Consider the following 23310-nt stretch of genomic DNA (forward strand, 5'->3'; position numbering starts at 1 on the left):
GCAAATAGATGGAACTACTCCAACCCCCAAGCTCTTCTAGAAAACAGGAGTCAACTGTGCAAAACACTAAATGTGCCTCCAGAGCACCTGTTTATCCAGCATCTATTCGTCTGGGTTTCCACAGCATGGAGGAAGTGATGTGTCAGGCAGCCTCCTAAGTTATGGACCTTTCAACATTTATTACAATAAAACTGTGAGTTCAATATGACACCTAAAAGGCAAACACCCTCTTCTGTTGCTTGCTTGTGTTTTCACTGGTTTGGTTGTTTTCCCACCATGATTTTTTTAAATATTCTTTTTTTAATTGAAGTATGATTTAGACATAATAAGAGGCATAAATGTTAAGTATGCATTTGCACATGCAACTTTTGGCAAATGTGCACATGTGCACCATAGAGGGGTCCAGTTTTAAAACTAAAGTCCCATCCTTCGGGAAGCCCCTTACACCCAGATAAACTGCATGGCTGATCACCCCACATAACCACCACCTCACTGAAGATACGGAATATTTCCATCACCCCCAAAATTTCCTTGTGCCCCTTTGTAGCCAACCCACCCACCCTCCAAAGGTCACCCCTCTTCTAAATTCTATCATCATAGCTTAGGTTTTTCCTGCTCTAGAATATCATAGAAATGGAATCATTCCATACATATGGTTTTGTGAGTGGCTTCTTTCGCTCAACACAACGTTTTTGAGATTCATTCACATTGTTGCCTGCATTAGGGGTTCATATTATTGCCACATGGTATGGCATCCGTGATTTAGGATAATTTGCTTATCCCCTCACCTGTTAATGGACATTGGATTGTTTTCAGCTTTTGGATATTGTGAATCAGATTTCCACGAGCATCCTCGTACATGTCTCTTTGCGGGCATGTTTTCACTTCTCTTGGGTAAATACTTAGGAGTTGAATGACTGGATCATATGGTAGGTTATGTTTCCAAGAAACTCCCAAACAGCATTCCAGGCTGGCTGTGCAATGTTCCGCTCCCACCAGCAATGCATGAGTGTTCCAGCTGCCCCGCATCCTCACCAACATTTGGTCTTGTCAGTCTTTTTAACTGTAGACATTCTAGTGCATGTGAAGTTACATCTTACTGTGGTTCTATTTTGCATATCCCTGATGATAAAGATGGTGAGCACCTTTCTTTATATCTCCTTGGCCATTTGTATATCTCCTTATATGCGGTGTCTGCTCAAGTCTCCAAGTCCTTTGCCCACTCTCTAAATGACTTGTTCATCTTTTTCTTGTTGACTTTCAGGAAGTCTTTATATATTCTGGAGACCAGTGCTTGGTCACATCTACATATTGTGGAGATTTTCTCCCAGTTTGTGGCTTGTGTTTTCATTTTCATAATGGTGTTTTTTAAAAGGCAGAATCCTAAAATTGTGATGAAATTCAAGTTATCAATTTTGTATTTTCTGGCCGAGCACAGTGGCTCATGCCTGTAATCCCAGCACTTTGGGAGGAAGAGACGGACGGATCACCCAAGGTCAGGAGTTTGACACCAGCCTGACTAACATGGTGAAGCCCCATCTCTAAAAATACAAAAATTACCTGGGCGTGGTAGCGGCCCCCTGTAATCCCAGCTACTCAGGAGGCTGAGGCAGGAGAATCACTTGAACCTGGGAGGTGGATGTTGCAGTGAGCCAAGACCACACCATTGCACGCCAGCCTGGGTGATAAGAGTGAGACTCTGTCTTGAAGAAAAATAAATAAATAAATAAATAAATAGCTGTATTTTATGATCGTGCTTTTTGTTAATTGTCCAAGAAATCTTTGCCTACCTCAAGGTTCCAAAGATATTCTCCTACATATTCTTCCAGAAACTTAATAGTTTTTGCTTTTAAGTTTAGGTCTAAACTTAACACTATAAACAATAAGTATCCTGATTTACTTGTTGTGTATAGTGTGGAGTAAGCATCAAAGTTCATTTTTGTCATATAATGGTCCTGGCTTCATTTACTAAAAAAGACTTTTCTTTCTCCACGGAATTATTTTGGTGCCTTGTCAAAATTCAGTTGACCACTGAGGGATCCTGAATCCCTGGAATCTGTTCTTTTAAAAAAATATTGTTTCTTGGCTGGGCGCGGTGGCTCACGCCTGTAATCCCAGCACTTTGGGAGGCCGAGGCAGGCGGATCACCTGAGGTCAGGAGTTCAAGACTAGCCTGGCCAACATGGGGAAACCCCGTCTCTACTAAAAATACAAAAAATTAGCCAGGCATGGTGGTGGGCGCCTGTAATCCCAACTACTTGAGAGGCTGAAGCAGGAGAATCTCTTGAACCCGGGAGATGGAGGTTGCAGTGAGCCAAGATCGCACCATTGCACTCCAGCCTGGGCAACAAGAGTGAAACTTCGTCTCAAAAAAAAATATATTGTTTCTCCTGATTTCAACTATTCAGAATTGTGAAAGTTTTTATTTATTTATTTATTTATTTATTTATTGAGATGGCGTCTCGCTCTGTCGCCCAGGCTGGAGTGCAGTGGCGCGATCTCAGCTCAGTGCAACCTCCGCCTCCTGGATTCAAGTGATTCTCCTGCCTCAGCCTCCTGAGTAGCTGGGATTACAGGCGCGCGCCACCATGCCTGGCTAATTTTTGTATTTTTAGTAGAGACAGGGTTTCACCATGTTGGTCAGCCTGGTCTTGAACTCGTGACCTCCTGATCCCCCTGCCTCAGCCTCCCAAAGTGCTGGGATTACAGGCATGAGCCATCGCGCCCAGCTGAAAAAAAATTTTTAAAGAAAAAAGTTTTTTTCTCTCTGTCCAGTTTGGGTAATTTTTTTGACCAGGCCTCAAGTCCATGGATTCTTTCATCTACCTTATCTGACCTGTTGTTAATATTATTCAATAAATTTTTCATTTCAAATATTGTACTTTATAGTTCTACAATTTCCATGTTTAAAATTCCCAGGTCTCTGCTGACATTCCCTATCTCTTCATTGATTATATCCATCTTTCCCATGGTTATTTTATATGACTTATCTGCTAATTCCAACATCTAGGTCATCTGTATTTCTCAATTGACTGTTTTTCCTCCTGCCCCAAGTCTCATTTTCCTGATTCTTCTTGTCTAAGAAGTCTCTGTCTGTACTGGACATGGTGGGCAACACTGTACAGGGGGTCTGGACTCTGGACTCTGTTCTCTTCTTCTGAAGCATGTTGAATTTGGTTCAAGCAGGCAGTTAATAAATATACCACCATCCTGCATCTTGCCTTGATCTTACTGAGACTTGGCTCTAGGTTTGTGCTCATTTTGTTTTGTATTGTTTTGTTTTTTTGAGATGGAGTTTCGCTCTGTCGCCCAGGCTGGAGTGCAATGGCACGATCTCAGCTCACTACAACCTCCACCTCCCAGGTTCAAGTGATTCTCCTGCCTCAGCCTCCCAAGTAGCTGGGATTATAGGCGCCTGCCACCACACCTGGCTAATTTTTGTATTTTTTTAGAAGAGACAGGGTTTCCCCATGTTGGCCAGGCTGGTCTTGAACTCCTGACCTCAGGTGATCCACCCACCTTGGCCTCCCAAAGTGCTGGGATTACAGGCGTGAGCCACCGCATCCCGGCCCATTTTGGTTTTTCTGTCATAGCCCTTAGTCCTGTGTCTCACTATTAAGGCACAGTCTTCTGAGATTTCAATGGAAAGACTCTCTAACTTGGTGGGACTTGAATTCCTGACTTTATCTCCCCAGCACTGGGCTGAAATCCTGAAATCTCTGCTCAGCTTTTTCAGGCTTCCAGCTGTTGGCTCCTTCTGCATTTCCTGGCATCTCACCGCACACATGTGTAGTTTGGGACTTAGCCACGGATTCTGGATAAGTTAGTATGCAAATCTTGAGGCCCAACCTTCTATGGTCCCTCTTCTCTGAGATCTTCCCACAATTTCCAGCTGCACTTATAGCCCCAGACCCAGACATCTAAATCCTCGGTCCAGTCATTCTCAAGCCCTCCCAATGTGCCTCGCAGGCTGGGGTATGTCCTCTGGGAAAGCAGACGTCTTCTTATTTACTTCTCTTCCTTCAAAGGTTGTGTCCACTCCAGTCCCAGTGTGCATTTGTTTACTCCCCAGGGCCTCCAGAGGGCTGTTTTCTAGACTTTGTTTGAGGTTCATGATTGTAGGAAGGCGGGTTAGTTTCCTATAAGGTTTATCCCCATTGCTGAAAGTCCTGTAGCTGAAAGTCCTGTCACCTTTTTTTTTTTAAACCAATTGAATTAATAGTTAATAAATCCCATGTTAGGTGAAAATTGATTACATTGCTAGTCAATAAGTACCTACATTTGCATCATTACTCTTCCCCAAGTAAAAAGAAAATTGGTTTTCACAACCTGTTTGATATAGTACCTTAAGAAAGGACTCTTCATTGACGACTTAGTGGGTGCAGTGCACCAGCATGGCACATGTATACATATGTAACTAACCTGCACATTGCGCACATGTACTCTAAAACCTAAAGTATAATAATAATAAATAAATAAATAAAAAGAAAGGACTCTTCATTAAGTCAAGCCACATTTTCTAAGCATCCAGAATAAGGCTCTCTGAGGGACGAAAAGGCAATCTTGGTCCCAGCTCTCAGGAAGCTACCCTAAGAGAGCTATTCGAAGGTGCTCTAGGGGTTTGGCTACAGAACTGGCACTGTGTGCCAAGGACCCGCCACCCTCAGCGAGCTTCCCAGAGGCACACATGGCGTGTGATCGTCCCAGGCCTGACATCCTCCTACCAGGTACTTTCCTGCTGCAAAATTCCTGGCACCCAGTAGCACTTAGCGAAGGTGAAATTTTATCACAATAACATTTAAAGCAAATAATCTCACAAACTTCAGCATTGTGACTATCACTCATCACAAGTGAACTGATGCATTTCGCACCTGCTGGTACCCTCCAGAACTGCTGCAGCAGCCGCCCTAGAGCCATTCTGCAGCTCTGATGTGCAGCATGATGGAAACGAATTGCAGAAGATTATTCTGGCTTTTGTAGACAGCGGATTAAATTAGGAAAGTGTAGAATGGGAATTCAGATAGCCCATGGATGGACTTCAAAATATCACCCTCTAAAATTGGACTCAAATTTCATGTTCAAATGCCCGTTTTCCCCACTGTAAGAGGAATCCAACTTTCATCAGATCCTTGCATCAATTAAACTCTTTCTTTACTGCAAAAAAAAAAAAAGAATTCCTGGTCTAGAACCCTTTTTTTTTTTTTTTTTTTTTGAGAGGGAGTCTCGCTCTGTCTCCCAGGCTGGAGTGCAGTGGCTCAGTATCAGCTCACTGCAAGCTCCGTCTCCTGGGTTCAAGCGATTCTCCTGCCTCAGCCTCCCGAGTAGCTGGGATTACAGGCGTAAGCCATGGCACCTGCCCTTAGAACCCAGATGTTTTTGATAATGGAAATGATCTGTAAGTATTTTTAAACCCCCACCAGTATTTGCATATTTATGTATAAATTATGTTCCTAGTCTACCATCATTAGTTAATAAATAAAGGCACAATATCCACTTAGAATGAAGTTAATCATTAATGATAGGAAATGATAGGAAATGTAAATTCATGTTTAAATAGTTTTGATGGTTACTAAACGTTCTTATCCTGTCTGATAACCTTATACTGAGGCCAGTGAAGAGCTCCTGCCTGAACTAAGAAACAAGTCTCTCATTTTCTTGTTTATTTGTGGCTTTTGGGAATCTTTTAAATCTTTTGAAGCCATTTATCTACTCTTTGAGTTTTAGTTAAAACTAGGTTACGCAATCCATAAATCCATTTAACCTGGTCCACCGAAATACATCAAAATATGTGGAAAATGATGTAATGAGAGAGCATGCCACTGCCAGCCCCTGAAATGCCTTGAGTGAGTGACCGCTTGAAATGAGCTTACAGATCAAAAATTAGTAACACTGGATTTCTAATTTTTAGTTGAAGATATATATAACAGAAATTCTATATTTGCTTCCCCTACCCCATAGATTGTCTCAGACACCCTACCCTGGAGACATCAAGTCCAGAAGGTGACTTATGCTAGTAATCCACAGATGAGGGATAAGGGGGAACAGCTGCAGAGCTTGGTGGTATCAGCAAACATGCCAAAGGGGGATCGAAATGATCAGATAGAGATGAAGGAAAAGACCAGCTGTGTATTTGATCAGATTTAGTAGAGAAAGGAGAAAGCATTTCAAAATGGTTCCAAAGTTTCTACTCCAAAAAACATGAAAAAGTTACTGGAAGTGGTGGTGTCCTGGGAAGGAAGAGGCATTTATTGGGGCAGGCATCATCCACTGATTTATTTTGGAAGTGCTGTGATTGAGCTACTGAAAGATGCACCTGAAAATGTCCAGCAGGACAAAGGAGACACACCATTCACCTCCTGAGCATCACACAGGCCCTGACCTCAGCCAGCCCCACTTCTGGGCAGGGTGCTGGCTCCAAGTTCCATGCATGAGAGATGGCTCTCCTCTATGGGTCCTTCAGCATTCCTGGGGAGGGCTGCAGTTCTCCTGCCCTGCTCCAGCTGTAATCCAAAACAGGGCTTTCCATCCTCTGGGAACTGGAAGATCAAGGCTGGAGTGCTGGTAAAAGAGGTTTGAGGTAGGCCCACATGGATGATGCTCTCAATGGACCCAGAGTGAGTCACATTATGGCTCACAAGAGGGCTCAGATGGCTCTCTGCCCGAGAAGCTCTGAGTCCTCATGCAGACTGGACGCCCCTCCATAGCTGCTCATCAACTTCCTTTCCCAGCCAGCCCACAGGGCTTGCCCACTGAGCTCCTGAACAAAGGCAAACCTGTGCTGGGGACGGCGCCTCTGTGTGGTTTCCCTTGCCAAGGCTTCCCTGGCTGCCTCCACTTTCTCGTGGAGGCTTCCTGAAGGTGGCATCTGTATTTTTGTGAAGGGACTTGGTACCAGGCTTGGAGATGAACATGTTAATTATCTGGCCCCGGACATCAGATCTGTGATACAGTTTCTCAATTTCCTGCTCTGAAGTAAGCCCTGGTGGGTACTGTCACCATCTGGAATAGGAGAAGGGCTACATGGGAGGGGTCAGTAGTGCTGGTGGCGGAAGCCAGTCTTCTCAGTGGAAACAGGCTCATGGACTTCCGTGCAGGGAGGGCTGAGGGGCAAGGGCAGAGGAAAAGCCACAATTTTTTGGTGAACCCATGGATCAGCATGCTGGAGTCTTGTAGGTCTTTATCTTCCTCCAGGAGGCACCCCAAGCACAGAGAAGACCCACCAAGCTGCCTGATGTCTCTGTCTACCTCCCCTCTGCCCAGGCAGGAACTGCTGTTCACCACTCATTCCAGACCTGGGCCTTTGAGGACAGGAGCTGCAAGGATGATTGATCGATTGCCTGTGTGTGAAGCCCTGGAAGGGCTCTTGCCTAGAATACTGTCCCCACCCTGACAAGGTAGAGGACATGGTCTGGATGGCGGTGGCCCCCCCCATTCATATGTCAAAACCTAACCCTCAATGCAAGGCGGGGCCTGCAGGTGACCAGGTCCTGAAGCAGAGCCCTCATGAATGCGATGAGTGCCCTTACACAAAAGCCTGGAGGGAGCCCGTCTTCCACCATGAGACGACACACAGAAGGCGCCATCTGTGAGGAATGGGTCTCAACCAGACACTGATTCTGCTGAAGGCTTGATTCTGGACTTCCCAGCCTCCACAGCTGTGAACATACATTTCCGTGGTTTTATAAATGACCCTGTCTAAGGCGTTCTGTTACAGCAGCACAAAGGAACTAAGACAGTGGGCACCCGTATTTCCATTTAGAGGCGGAAACTGACTCTTAAGTGAGAACCAGTCCACTCTGAGAGCACATCGCCAGGGGAAGAGGACTGTAGCCAGGAAGTTGTTATGTCATGGGGTCATCGGAGGACCCAGCAATGTTGTTTCTGATGATTCCTGAAAGGCGGCTCTTTTCTGGAAGTGGACAGATGACGGGGGAGGGGCAGGAAGCTGAATTCACCACAGTGTCTGAGAACACCGTCTACCAGCAGGAGCTGTTCAGACACACCTCTGGCCAGTCCCCACGGCAGTGAATCTCCTGTTTCTGGACAACAATCCAACAGGGAAAGTGGGGAGGAGGGTTGGGAAATGAACTCTGTTCCACAAGTTCAACCACTGCACTCCACTAAGCAACTGGCACAGCCAGTCCCTGGTGAAGGCTTAAAGATGAGGAAGATGGGGTCAGCGCCTGCCCTTCTGGCCTCAACACATCAGGATGGAGGATTTAGGTGTTAGCAAAAAGTGGCTCAAAGTTCCAATGAAGGACAGGAAGCAAAGAGAGACTTCTTTTAGAAAGCAGACGTTGGAACTTGGATGTGGCTTTAGTTAAGGAGCTCCAGGCATCTCAAGTCAGCCCTGAGAGGCAGCGGCCATGTCTGCCTCTCTGACAGCTATGCCCCAGCCTCCAGCTCAGCAGCTGGCAGGCAGCAGGTGTGGGTGCAGGAATGAGTGAACTCATGGGAACCAGCCTCGGCAAAGACTCACAGTCCCCACAGTGCCCCAGGGGCTGGGAAATGGTGAGCAGCCACCAGCAAGACCAAGGCAGCACGAGAGGCCACGGCTCAAGGTTTCCCCCAAGGAGGACTATGTCACTTAAGGAGTATGGCCTCTGAAGTAATGTAAATATGGCCTGGAAGATTCAGTCAACACCTATTTCCTTAGTGCCTACAATGTGCAGGTGCAGTATCTGCTCCCGGAGTTCAGTCATGAACGAGGCCACAGTCAGCCCTGCCAACCCCCCTGCATCAGCTCAGGCACTCAGAGCAATGTCACCTGGATCTGCCCTCCCTCCCATGTCACTAGACTCGCTGTCTTTTCCCTGCAATGAAACCTCCAACAGCTTTCCCTGCCACTGTGGGTGGAGGGGCCCCCTTCCTCTTCCCACCTTCGTACAGCTTCCAGGCCACCTCCTTAAGAACCCAAAGCAATCTGGTCACACCACTTGGTTGGAAATACACCGAAATGTTAACTGTCCTTATCACTGGGGGAAAAAATCACAGGTGACTTCAGTACAGCCTCCTCTCCTCTTCCATCACTACCCTCCCTCCCATCCTTCCCCAGGTCTAGCCACACTGAAGTTCTCCCCATACCCCAAACACACCAGTAACTTTCCCACCCGGTGCTCCTGCGGTGCCCTAGGCAGGGGCTTTTAACCCCTACCTAATCCTCCGATTTGATTTACTTTTAAATCCACCTCTAGAGCGAAAACTGTGAGCTTCAGGGAGCGCAGGTAAGTTCATTACTTTTTCAACAACTAGGAGAGAGCTGCGATGCACCTGCCCCGATCCTGGAGGCTGGGGACCCATGAGAGAAGTGACAAGTCCTTGATCTCAGGGGGCAGACAGCGGGGAAAAGGATGGATGCCAGCATGGAGAACACGCGTGTAAAGACAGAAACGCACACATCCACACCATGCCGCCGTGAAGCCGGCGCCCAGGAGGCTGGCCAAGGTCACAGGAGCAGCGGTGGCGGGCGGATCCAAGCACATCTCGGCCTGACCCCAGAGCCTAGCTCTCACCCCGGCGAGGGACTTCCACCCCGACTCACCGCCGAATGGGGAGCGCCAGGCTGGACCAAATCCTGTGCCCACTCCTCCGTGCAAACCCCTCAAGGCAACCCAGGCCCCTGAAAGCCTTCCTGCCCCCCAGCTTTCCGGGCAGGTCCCCACTCAACCGGTGCCCACCGCCCTGCTGCGCGTCGCTCCGCGATTACCAGCCCGCCAAACAGTCCCCGCAGAGTCCACCCTCCGGGGCTCCCGGTCCCTCAGGTCCCGCGTGCCCGGCCCTGGGCATCCCCAGCGTCCCCGTGGTATCCGACCCCCATCGTCCCTGACACCTGGCGTCTCCGCCCCCCGCCCCCGTCCCCCGCCCCGCCCCGCCCCGCCGTCCCCGGCCCCTGCAGTCCCTGGCCCGCGCTGCGGACCTCCGGCTCTGGCTTCCCCCGGGTCCTCGCGGCCCCCGTCCCCCCGCGTCCCCGCGTCCCCGGCCCAGCGCCCGCTGACGCCATGACGCCGCGGCGGAGGGAGGGGCCGGGGCAGGGGCCGGGCCGGGGCGGCGCGAGCGGCTGGAGCAACGGGCCCCGCGGCAGCTGCGGGCGACGCGGTCGATGGACATGGGCACCCAGGGATCGGGGCGCAAGCGGCTCCCCAACCGGGAGCGGCTCACGGCGGAAGACGACGCGCTCAACCAGATCGCGCGGGAGGTGAGCGAGCCGGGCGGGCAGCCTGGGGGCGCGGGGCGGGCGCGGGGGCCGGACGGCTGTCAGGGTCTCTCCGGCGTCCGTCTGTCCAGCTGCGCGTCTGTGCCACTGCGCGTCCGGCTCCAGGCGGGTGGGCCGGGCAGGCGCGCGCCAGGGCGCTGATCCCCAGGCGCTGCGCCCCGGCCCGGATCTCGGCGGCCTGCGGACCCGGCACCCGTCCTCCAGCCCCGGGCCCAGCCCGCGACGCTGCGCGCCCTCCCCCACCCCGGCCACCGTCGGCCGCTGCGCCCTCGGGAGAGGAGCCGGGCGCCGCCAGCGCGCGAGGTGGCCCGGGCTGGCCGGGAGGGGGCGAGCGCCCCGCTTTGTTGTGCGGCATGGGAGGAGGCGGGGGCTTAGGCCCGACCTGGAGGCAGTGGACGGTCGCGGAGGCCACATGGCCCTGCTGAAATGGCCGAGTCGCTCAGGTGACCGTTTGTCATCCATCCATCGATGTCGCTCAAGGTGCAGCTCAGAGATGAACTTGGGGATCACTGTGAATTTTCTTTCAGGACTGAGCCTGGAAACGGGTCCAGGCACACTGAAACGTCTTCATTAAAGTTTCCTGGGCAGAGTTTATTGTAACTAAGATCATGTCTGGTGATGAACTTTACCTGTGACAAATTGAAGGCGCACTAGAGTGGGTATTTGTACAAATGCCTTTTTTTTTCCTTCCGCAAGGATTCTACCTTAAGGCTAAAGAATGTACATGACATCCAGAAAGCCGTACAGGGACAGAGAGCAGCAGCTTGGGAAAAGGGGAGCCAATAGGTTGCGGCCCCAGGGGCACAAAGGAAGCTTAATTTTTGACAGTGTTCCCTTTGTACCATTTGAACTGTGTGCCAGGTGGGTGTATGAATGCAAAGAAAGTCTCTGCCTTGTAACCCGCCTCACAGGTTCTTTTCCGTGTTGGGTATGATGGCGAGCTTTTACACATGTGATTCTTCCCACAGGAAACACCTCCAAGCCATTTGGACTGTGGTGTCTAGCTGCATCCGTCAGATATTATGGGGGATCTACCCTGTAACCAATCCTTAGGTGTTTGTAGCTGTAAATACCTGATTTTGCTCTTACGGACATGTGGCAGTCACTCAGTATTTGTTGACTACTGAGTGAAGAAAGACTTCTGTTTTTCTCTGTATGATACAGAAAAGGGCTTTCCAGGCAAACCCTTATTCATTCCTGGAAGCCCACTGTGACCTCCAGGAGACCTTCCAGACTCTCAGCCCTCTCACATCGCACCAGGCCTAAGTCTCCCTGGCTCCACGGCCCTCCATGGCATGCCCACACCTGGCATGACAGTCAGGATACCTTATCATTATTTGTTCACCTGTAGAAGGTGACACCCAGACAGGAAATATCTTACTTTTGTATCCCAAGAGCTCAGCACAGAGCCAGGCACCTACTAGGTGTTTGTCTATGTCTGTTACATTAATTAATAAACAAAACAAGTACAAGACATTTAAAGGACCTTTGGCTAAATATAGACATTTGCTAAATATAGTAGCTTGAGTATAACTCCCTCCTGTGAAGACAGTCACTTATGTATGCATTTGACCACAGCGTCTAACAAGTGTTCCCTGCAAGGGCCAGAGGTGGGCAGTGAATCGCAAGCCTTGTCTTGATGTCAGTGGTTATGGGACAGAAGAATGAGAAGAATGAAAGTTTCCAGAGTTTGCCTTTTATCCACTGGTGTTTCTTTTTTTTTTTTTTTTTTTTTTTAACATGGTCTCACTCTGTCGCCCAGGCTGGAGTACAGTGGTATGATCTTGGCTCACTGCAACCTCCACCTCCCAGGCTCAAGAGATCCTCCTGCCTCAGCCTCACCAGTAGCTGGGATTACAGGCAAGCACCACCACACCCGGCTAATTTTTGTATTTTTAGTACAGATGGGGTTTCACCATGTTGGCCAGGCTGGTCTCAAACTCCTGGCCTCAAGTGATCTTCCCGCCTTGGCCTCTCAAAGTGCTGGGATTACAGGCGTGAGCCACTGCGCCCAGCCTATCTGCTGGTTTTTATAAAATAGATTGAAAACAAAGGCAAGGGAACACTCCTTGGGTTGAGAGCCCTGAGGTCCTGCCTCCCACCCAGGGAGATGCTGTTGGAGTTACAGAGATAGACTTGTGAGTCAGAGCTGGGCTTTGAAAAGACATAGTTCTTAGCTAGCTGTGCCATCCTAGGAAGGTGAGTTACTCAATCTCCTCTGGGCCTCTGTTTTCTCATCTCTAAAATGGAGAAGAAGAAATCTCCCCTGGCTGTCAGGATTAAAGAAAGTGGGTAGCAATGTAAAGTATGTAACTAGGCGGTGGGTAAATATGAGAGCTCCTTACACACCCCTCCCCGTAAAACCCAGCTGTAGATGCAGCTGTTACTAGTGCTGAGTAGCACAGATTGATAGGGTTGGAGGGAGCAGGTGTGACATCTTATGTTTTAGTACAAATTAAATTCTATTTCTCAACTCTGAAAATGAAAATCACTATTCAAATGGCAAATATCTATTCCTTGAATTCATCGGGGTTCTTATAGAAATCAACAAAATTGTGTTAGGTTCAGTACTTTCTTATTCACTCATTGACTCCACAGATACAAGCCATGGTATCCAAATTCCTGTCCTGGGGAGACTGGAGAGTCAGGGAGGAACCCGACAAGGACCTGCCTGCCCTCCAGGAGTTGGGTCAGAGAGGGGTTGACACCTGTAGATCAATAATACTAAGAGAAGACAGGAAGGGATCTGATATAAAAAGGGCGTAGACAGTGTTCTGAAGGTTTGGACATGAGAGAGAATCACAGCAGCCAGTGGTCTCAGAAGTGGCTTCCTGGAGGAAGTGGCATTTTGAGTTCTTGAAGGCTGTACCTACCTGTCAAGATGCTTTGGCTGCTGGGACAGAAACCCTGACTGGACTGGCATTGACAAGGGGAAGTATATTGGCTGGAGCACAGCAAGCCCAGAGGCAGGGCAGGATTCCCCGCCAGCCTCACCAGTGGCTCGGGCCTCTTTTTCCCACAGCACCTGCGCAGCTGGTTGGGCTGGGCCATCCTCTGTGGGTGGCCTCATCCTCAGGCTGACTTGCTTCGTAGAGGCCAGCTGGCCTTGGCTTTCCCGGGCTGCCCTGTGGAGCCCACACACCGTCTCTTCTGGTGGCTCTCTCCAGAGAGCTAGCAGTATCTCCATGGTAAACCTCCATGAGTCTGCCTGGCCACTCCTGCACCAAGCTCTGTGACAAGGGGCTCAGTGCCTGTGGCAAAGGGGGGTAGGTCTACCCTGTGACCTGTCAGGCTCGTCCCGGGGCTGGGGAGAGCCGGCCTCCCTGAAACACTTGGGAAGGTGTGGGGGCCTGAATGGAAACTGGGGAGGCTTCAAGGAAGTGGGAGGGAGTGGGCTAGCCCTTGGGTCTGGCACCCAAGAACATGCCTTCTAGAGAGTAAGTGGAAAATTCTGGGCCAAGGTCATTGGGAAGCCTGAGTCACCTGGCAGGGACGTGGGTTCCAGTTCCGCTGGAGCGAGGGGAAGAGCGAGGGGAAGTGCTGCGCAGGGCTTTGCACTCTTCTGGGTAGAAGCAGGACTCATGGTGGGGGCAGGCTTTGGAGGGTGCATTTCTGCTTCTGCAGCTGGTGTCCTGCTTCCATGTTATGGTTTAAACTCTAGGCAAGCGTATAATAAAGGGAGTTATTTGCAAACGCTATATTATCGCAAGTCGATTATTTCTCACTCTCTTGTTGCAGTGGAATTCAGGCGGGATGTTATCAGGAAAAAGGTTTAGTACACACTTGGAGAAGCTCATTAGCGCCAAAGGCATGAGCTGTGCCTCCCACTTCTGGGGAGGGGTGTTTCCAACGCAGATAGATTTTCCTCTCCTACCGCATTTCACATTCTGCGGTGCATTTTGGTAGCATCCCAAACTTCTCATTCAGCACTCTGCAGCTGAGTGAAGCGATACTGGTCTCACCATGCAATTCAAAGTATTGCTCTCAAATGAAGAATGTTTTTCCCAACAGGAAAGTCATTTGCACAGGCTGCATTAGGAACTCACCGTGGGGCCTTGCGACAGTGCGGTGAGCTTATTATCCCCTCGTGGTGCCATAGGTACCCCTTCCTCATCCAGCAGGACGGGGCCCCTCTCCCCCATAACTGTTTCTGCAGCCTCCTCTCCAAGCTGGCCCCTCTGTGGCCTGCGGCCTCGGGCCCTGATCCATGGCAGGGGCACTGCTGCCCCACCCGGCTGCTTCACCGGCCCCAAGTTGACTCGTGGGCCTGCGGGTGCTGGCTGTTCAGGCCTCACAGCCACCGCCTTTCACTTGAGCCACGGCCATACAGGAGTCCAGTTGCGGAGAAGGGGTCGCACTGCCCCCAAGGAGTCCAGTTGCGGAGAAGGGGTCGCACTGCCCCCAAGGAGTCCAGTTGTGGAGAAGGGGTCGCACTGCCCCCAAGGAGTCCAGTTGTGGAGAAGGGGTTGCATTGCCCCCAAGGAGTCCAGTTGTGGAGAAGGGGTCGCACTGCCCCCAAGGAGTCCAGTTGTGGAGAAGGGGTCGCATTGCCCCCAAGGAGTCCAGTTGTGGAGAAGGGGTCGCACTGCCCCCAAGGAGTCCAGTTGCGGAGAAGGGGTCGCATTGCCCCCAAGGAGTCCAGTTGTGGAGAAGGGGTTGCATTGCCCCCAAGGAGTCCAGTTGTGGAGAAGGGGTTGCACTGCCCCCAAGGAGTCCAGTTGCGGAGAAGGGGTCGCACTGCCCCCAAGGAGTCCAGTTGCGGAGAAGGGGTCGCACTGCCCCCAAGGAGTCCAGTTGTGGAGAAGGGGTCGCATTGCCCCCAAGGAGTCCAGTTGCGGAGAAGGGGTCGCACTGCCCCCAAGGAGTCCAGTTGTGGAGAAGGGGTCGCATTGCCCCCAAGGAGTCCAGTTGCGGAGAAGGGGTCGCACTGCCCCCAAGGAGTCCAGTTGTGGAGAAGGGGTCGCACTGCCCCCAAGGAGTCCAGTTGTGGAGAAGGGGTCGCATTGCCCCCAAGGAGTCCAGTTGTGGAGAAGGGGTCGCATTGCCCCCAAGGAGTCCAGTTGTGGAGAAGGGGTTGCATTGCCCCCAAGGAGTCCAGTTGTGGAGAAGGGGTCGCACTGCCCCCAAGGAGTCCAGTTGTGGAGAAGGGGTTGCATTGCCCCCAAGGAGTCCAGTTGCGGAGAAGGGGTTGCATTGCCCCCAAGGCAGCCTGCAGCCGTCAAGTAACCATTTTGTGAGGTCACAAAATGTCCCCAGCCTTGTTTCAAGGTGCAGTCAATTCTGTGGTACGTTCCCTGCTCCGGAGCTCTCTGCGGGCCAGGCTGAGGCCAGCTCCTGCCGAGACCACCTCCCTGCCCAGCCCTTCCCTGACCGGCCTGCCCCCCTCATGCCCCTGCTGGGACAGGGCTCACATCCAGTCCTGCCGTGGGCTCTGCTTCTGGAACCCAACATAAAGCCATGCCCCTCGTTTCGGGTAGTTCTTAAATATCGGGTCTTTTCATCCTAAATCCCCCTTTCATTCATCTTTTCTCCCTGTCCTTCCCAAATAGTCCTCCTATATCAGCCTGTGTGGAGGGAGCCTGTCTCTCTTCTCCTCAAGGCTGTTGGAGAACCAAGCTGGGGATGGGGTGAACGTGCTCTTTTCCAGAACAGCCCAGAAATGGGGTTCAGTGTGGAAACTTCGCTCTACCTCTCTCCAGCACTAACCTGACCTGGCCCCTCTGTGGTGGAGAGTCCAGGACTGAGCCCGGCTGCCAAGACGCAAATCTGGGTCCCCAATGCAGTCCCTTGCCCTCTGGTGAGGTGACCCTGGGGCCAGCATTCACCTGCACACAACCAAGATGTCAGACTTGTCCCTAGGCCTATTTCACTTGATTTTTCATGACTTTTTCTCTATGAATTTGCTTTTCTGAGGCTGGCCAGCAGATTGCACACCAACTGGACGCTGCTGGACACTGGTTTGCCATTGGGGCCAGGCCCTGCCCCTTTGTTCCACAGGAGTTGGGAGAGGTGAGGGGCGTTCAGTGCCTGGCAGGACACAGGACTGCCCAGCATGAACAACATCCTGCCTCCAGTTGTAACCCAGCCGCAGTGGAGTCACTGAGGGCTGTTCTGCAGCTGATTCTCCTAAGCCAAACACCCATCTTGGCAGATCGTCTGCAAGGTTTTAGGAATGTGATGAGACCGGTGTTCCAGATGGATTTTTCCCGACAGTCTGAGTTGTTGGAGGGCGCAAACACTGTGCCTGTGACCTTGGGCTGTTTGTGCTATTCCCAAAAGATGCTTCTGGGTTTCTGAGTCCACAGAAAACTCAGCTGTGGACAGGCCTGCTGGTCCCCAACGGCCCTGGGCCGCCCCCCACAGCTATTTTTGTCAGAAGGCCAGCTGTCTCCCTTCTTCCTTTTCTGGGTGACTCTTGAGCCACTCGTTGGCCTGGTACTCAGGGTTGGGATGTGTGTGTCAAGAACATGAGAGGCGGTGTGGATGAGGGAAATCCAGGACTTGGCTTCTAGCCCTGGCCATCCCCTCTGAGCCCTGCCCGTCCCCAGTGAGTGTGAGACGGGAAAGGAGAGAGGGGCGAACAGAGGTTGCTTCTAAGACCCAGGGTGTGCCAGGTACTCTGGAAGCTTTACTCCCATAGTTTGTTTAAATCCTGTGAAAAGAGTTCAGAGTCTCTCTGTTTGACAGAGAGAAAACAGACTCAGAGACAGCATGGGACATGGCTGAGGCCACCTATTAATTAGGGGCTGCCAATTCATGGCCCAGGCTGCCTCCTGGATCAGCCCCTCGGCTCCCTCCAAGACCCCATTCAGGCCATGTCCTGCAGGCAAGCCACCTTCTTCCTATCCCTGGCACATGTCCCCCACTGACCTCTGAACCACCAGGGGTGACATTTCAGGACAGAGAGTCCCATATCTGTCTCTGCCTTACTGTGTCTCTCATCTTCTTTTTCAATCCTTTCATCTTTAAAAAATTGATTTTTATTTCATCAGAGTAATATATGTTTTTACCCATATTCTCAGGCCGTTCCCCACACAGCAGGCTGGGCAGTCCTTTTAAAATATGTCAGATCATGCCACTTCTCTGATAAAAACTTTCCAAGGGTGTCTCGTATCACTCCGTAAAAGCCAAGTCCTTAAACAAGCTACAAGACCCTCAATGATCTGGTAATGATCTCCTTGTTTATAAATAACATACATATGTATTACACATTAGTTTATCAATTGTAGATGCTGTCAGCTGGCTCCTGCATTGAAGGATGGGACTTGGTGTGCATGGGCCCAGTTCAGGCTAGCTCCCTACTTTCCTTCTCTGCATCACACTATAGTTCATTGTAGTGTGGGGCTAAATGAATATTCACTGGCAGGACAGACTGCTTAAGAATATGGGTGCTAGAATCAGATTTCCTGGGTTCAAATCCTGATTCTGTCCCTTATACCATGACTTAGGGCAAGTTGCTTATCAACTTTGTGCCTCAGTTCCCCCATAGGTAAGATGGGAAAGTTTTAGGAGTATACTTCACCCAGGGCAGTTATGAGGGTAAATGAGATCTTTCACAAAAAGACCTCTGAACAATGACTGTCACATAGTAAATGCTCAGTAAATGCTGGTGATGATGATGATGTTGCCAGCTATGTAAATAATGTCAATTGCAGAGCCAAGCAGTGTACTATAATCTTTCTTTCCTTATACAACTTTCTGCTTCTAGAGTTAATGATTTATTTTCTTTTTCATTGCTCATCTGCCTACATATCTAGCTTATCTATCTATATACCTACGTATCTCCACAAAGTTTTCAACAGAACCCATCAAAATGCTATGTTCTATATGATTAAACAAATCAGATAATCTATCAATTCCATTTTATTCTCCCATGGAAATCTACCCACTAGAGACCTTTGTCCTCTAGATCCAGTCTGTTCTGGATGTTCTCCTCAGGGTTTCCTGCACCTGCCATTCCCTCTGCCACCATTCTGAGAATTTCTTTTACCCCCTTTTTATTGTTGTTGTTAGATCCCTATTTTCTGGATTCCATATTCTCTTCCTTCTTGGATTGCTATCTTATTTTGCTGGAACACATCCTTCAGTAGTTTTCGGAGCAAGAATGCCTTTTCTAAGTATTCACATGTCTGAAAATGTCTTTATTCTACATTCATGCTTGATTGATACTTTGGTTGTGTATAGAGTTCTAGGTTAAAAATAATTTTCCAAAGAATGATGAACTCTGTGTCTTCTTTGACATAATTTCCAGTAAGTATTGTTAATTGGAAAAAGTAATATACAGAAAATAAAGATAGTATGCTGTTCCTTGTGTGAGAAAGGCTGCAATTTTCCTGCATTTGCATAAAAATCACTGGCAGAACACAATGAAAGGAGTGTGGGGATGGAGGTGGAAGCAGGTTGTCAAGTGCCACTCTTCATGCTCTTGATATTTGAACCATGTGACTGTATTACCTAGTCAATAAAATAAACTAATACATATCAAAAAAGTAAAATTAGGAGCCAGGCATATGGCTCACACCTGTAATTCCAGCAACTCAGGAGGCTAAGGTGAAAGAATAGCTTGGGACCAAGAGTTCAAGTCCAGCTTGGGCAACAAAGTAGGACCCTTCCTTTAAAAATATTTTTTTTTAATTTAGCTGGGCATGGTGGTGCATGCCTGTAGTGTCAGCTATTTGGGAATCTGAGGCAGGAGCATTGCTTAAGCCCAGGAGTTCAAGACCAGCCTGGGCAACATAGTGAGACCCCCATCTCCACAAAAAAAGAAAGAAAAAGTGACTGGGTGCGGTGGCTCATACCTGTAATTCCAACAATTTGGGAGGGCAGTGAGTGGATCACTTGAGCTCAGGAGTTTGAGACCAGTCTGGGCAACATGGTGAAATCCCTTCTGTACTAAAAATACAAAAATTAGCCAAGCATGATGGCTTGTGCCTATGGTCCCAGCTAGTTGGGAGGCTGAGGTGGGAGGATCACTTGAGCCCAGGGGACAGAGGTTGCAGTGAGCTGAGATCACACCCCTGCATTCCAGCCTGGGTTGACAGAGCAAGACTCTATCTCAAAAAAAAAAAAAAAAAAATTTAAAGAAAAAGTTTGGAAACTTTTAGGATCTTCTTTTTATTCTCAGAATTCTGGATTTTCCCCCACTTATTGAGCATTCAATGGGTTCATTCAATCTGGAAACTTGTATCCTAAAATTCTGGGAAATTTTCTTGAATTTTTTCCTAGCCCCATCATTTTTTTCTGTTCTGTCTTACAGTGACTTCTGTAAGACAGAACAGAAAAAGAAGTTATTTTTCATTTTCCTTTCTTTTCTTTTTTTTTTTTTTTTGTCTTTTGGTAATACCTCATGGAAGATTCTTCAACTTTACCTTCCACTCCTTCTACTAAGTTTACCTGTTTTATATTGATTGCTAAGTTTTTTATTGTTCTCTAACTCTTCTTTATAGCATCCTTTCTTGACTCACTAATGCAGTACTTTTTCTTACTACTCTAAGGATATTAAGCAAATTCACTTAATTTGGGGGTTTTCCTGAAAATTTTTTTGTTCCCTGCATCCTGGTCTGTTTCTTCCTGTTTCTTTTTCTCCTTTGTGTGTTTTGGCCTCTGTCATCTTGGAGCCTTTCCCAGATGTGTGGTGATCCTCAGCTGCCCTTTCATATTTTAGAGGGAGGCACTAAACATGGTGACTACAATTTGAGCAAAGGCCAGAAAGGAAGATGTCACAAAGTGTGAACAGGAAGCCACACAGGGCGGCTGAAGTGTTGGTACCAGACAGTGGTTCCTCAGGCAGGGGCACGCAGCTCTGATTTGAACCCAGTCTCTTGCCTTTGAGGCCAGTGCCCTTGACCACCATGTCAGTGTTGGGAGGAAACATTGCTTAATGTTAACCAGTCAGACTTCTCTAATTTGGTGCCTACAGATGGAGTTTTGTTTTTGATTAAGGGACTAGTAAGGCTGGAAAAGAAAGTTGAAAATTAATCTGAGACATACACCAGGGAAGAACAGCTAACCTCTAGTGTCTACACAGCTCAAACAAAGGAACCCATCATTATGGTATTCTTTTACTGAGAGCGAAATAAAATGTCAAATTAGCTGAGCAAATAAAGATAGTAAAACAAAAAAAAATGAGATTTTCATAACTTCAGGCATCAAGAATTGGGCTGCATATGGTGGCTCATGCCTGTAATCCCAGCACTTTGGGAGGCCGAGGCAGGTGGATCACCTGAGGTCAGAAGTTCGAGACCAGCCTAACCAATATGGTGAAACCCCATCTCTACTAAAAATACAAAAATTAGCCAGGTGTGGTGGCTTGCACCTGTAGTCTCAGCTACTCGGGAGGCTGAAGCAGGAGAATTGCTTGAACCCAGGAGGCAGAGGTTGCAGTGAGCCAAGATCGTACCACTGCACTCCATCCTGGGCAACAGAGTGAGACTCCATCTCAAAAAGAGAAAAAGAGAAAGAAAAAAAGCAAAGGAATAATTCATTTATTTGCTTGGAAAGTTCTCTAAGATCTGAGATATACTTTCCATAAAACAAATAAAATACCTGGAGAGTTTAGGTAGGCAGAATGTGATATGGCCTTGGCAGCAGGTAAACTCTTGGATCAGCAAGTCTCTGAGAGCCAGATCTGTTCAGAGCCTCCACTGGCATATTATATTACAAACTCTCCATCCACTCTTGGCTTGGGGAGTGAATGAAAAATCACATAGTGGTCATGATCATATTTAAACATAAAGAAATCAGGAGATCTAAAGTTGTTCATGTATTTTTAACCTCCATCATGTAGGTTTATCAATTTTGCCCTCATTGTCCTTGATTTCTTTCATTTTTATTTTTTACTTTCTTTGATGACATTCCTTAGGCATCTGGGAAGATGTGGGGTTTTCCAGGTTGACACTCATGGAGGTGGGGCTTCCATGCTGACCAAACAGCTAGCATGGCTCTACCCTGTATTCCCTAAGACAGCAGCCCCCAACCTTTTTGGCACTAGGGACCAGTTTTGTGGAAGACAACTTTTCCACAGACCAGGGTGTGGAGATGGTTTTGAGATGATTCAAGCACATTACATTTATTGTGCACTTTGTTTCTATTATTATTACACTGTAATATACAACGAAATAATTATACAATTCACCATAATGTAGAATCAGTGGGAGCCCAGAGCTTATTTTCCTGCAACTACACAGTCCCATCTGGGGGTGACGGGAGACAGTGACAGATCATCAGGCATTAGATTCTCATAAGGAGCGCACAACCTAGATCCCTCACATGCACAGTTCACAATATGTTTTGTGCTCTTAAGAGAATCTAATGCTGCCGCTCATCTGACAAGAGGTGGAGCTCAGATGGGAATGCAAGTGATAGGGAGTGGCTGTAAATACAGATCAAGCTTCGCTCACTCATCCGCCTGCCGCTCACCTCCTGCTATGCGTCCCAGTTCCTACCAGGCCACGGACTGGTACCAGTCTGTGCCCCAGGGGTAGGGGACCTCTGCCCTAAGATATTGCTTTAAATTACCCCCAGCATATTTTTAAATCACCCAAATCTGTGCTGTCTATAGGACTCTGTGCTGTGTATCTGTGCAGTGCACTGTGGTAGCCACTAGCCCTATGTAATTACTGAGCACTTGAAATGCAGTTAGTGCAGTTGAGGATCTGCAAGTCAAATTAACTTCACTGCAGTGCATTTAAATGTAAATAGCCACAGAAGTCATGGGGCTGCCGTGTTGGCCAGTGTAATTCCCTTGTGGAAATACATTGCAATAGAGGTATGTTCTGCAATGTGGGATATTTATTGACTACTTACACATGGGGCTGCGTACCACTCACGACCAGTGCAGGTGAACTGGACTGATCGATGGACTGACCTATTTCAGGTTGGAACCTTTGTGGGGCTGTGGTCTCAGGGACCTGTGGGTCAGCCTTTTTGAGTTGTGTGACCGTAGGCAAGTGAGTGCAGCCCAGTCTTCCTTTTTTGTCTGAGAAAGAGGAATGCTGTCGTGTGGGGCAGTCATGGTGATGAGCTAGAGCCCACAGGCTGCAGGGCGTGCTGCCTGGCACCTGGTAGGTGGCAACTAAATGGTGGCGGTCGTTTGCTACCTTCAGGTGGCTGTGGTTAGCTCTCGAAGGAGGCAGTCATGCTTCTTGACTGGCTGGGATGTGCCCCAGGGCTGAGATGGGGGTTGGGTGGAGCATGTGAGAAAAATATAGGAAAGACGGTCTCCCATGCCTAAGAGGGACACAGACGGCCCTTGGTACTGATTAAATGAACTCAGAAGAAAAGCGCGAATGGCTGTCGCTGTAAATATATGTGTCTTTAGTGTCAGCATCCCTGGGGACTTCTTATAAGTTTGAAGCATGTTACCATTCTTGGCATTGAGACAGTCAGTGTCACTTCTACTTCTTGGTCTTGAATTCAAGAATCAACAGTAAGATGCCATCAGATTTTTCAAGCCGCTTCACCATCAAACAACCTAGCCTTGGTGCCCAGGTCTTTGGTTGGCTTCCCAGAAATAATGGGCCACTTCACCCCAGCCTTGTTCTGCACTGTTTATCTTTGGGCTTATCTGACCTCTTAGAAGCTACTAAATTACCCGCCTATTTTTAACCAATGCCTAGAGCCAGCTCCAGAGGAATTGCCACATGAGTTGAGATGAGGTGATGGCCACATGGTCTTCCAACTCTTCATTTCAGCATCTGAAGTTTTTTCTTTCTTTTGTCTTGTGTTAAGGTTTCTCAATCTGGGCACTACTGACATTTAGGGCTGGGTAATTCTCTGTCCTGGGGGGCGCTGTCCTATGCATTATAGGATTTTGAACAGCATCCCTGGCTTCTGCCCAGTAGGCGCCAGTAGCTTCTCGCTATTCCTAGCTGTGACCACCAAACATGCTTCCAGACATTGTCAAATGGCCCATGGGGAACAGGATACCCAACTGAGGATCTGTGTGTCAGGTTTCCCCTGCCACACTGCTGGGTTTGTACCTTGAGCTCTGAACCACTCCCCTCAGCTAGAGAACTCTGAGTCTAACAGTGACTACGACTGTTTGCCCTCCTGCAAGGAGGGTAAAAAGCCCTAGCTGACCAGATTACATTCTTGGC

General features: G+C 48.8%; 1 protein-coding gene across 29 annotated transcripts in view; it reads left to right on the top strand.

The window, feature by feature from the left end:
• The first annotated feature begins 10024 nt into the window (after positions 1 to 10024).
• The window catches only part of LRRFIP1 (LRR binding FLII interacting protein 1), a 158274-nt gene continuing 144988 nt past the window's right edge, over positions 10025 to 23310 (top strand). For 22 of the 29 annotated variants that reach the window (XM_054477332.2, XM_054477336.2, XM_063648130.1 and 19 more), the window contains exon 1: positions 10025 to 10195. In XM_054477332.2, the coding sequence (XP_054333307.1) occupies positions 10100 to 10195 (96 nt within the window). In that variant the 5' untranslated portion in view covers positions 10025 to 10099. The remainder of the gene's footprint in view (positions 10196 to 23310) is intronic. The other 7 variants (XM_063648157.1, XM_063648141.1, XM_063648173.1 and 4 more) reach the window with 2 other exon arrangements.

Source organism: Pongo pygmaeus, chromosome 11 (assembly GCF_028885625.2).
Source record: "Pongo pygmaeus isolate AG05252 chromosome 11, NHGRI_mPonPyg2-v2.0_pri, whole genome shotgun sequence".
NCBI lineage: Eukaryota > Metazoa > Chordata > Mammalia > Primates > Hominidae > Pongo > Pongo pygmaeus.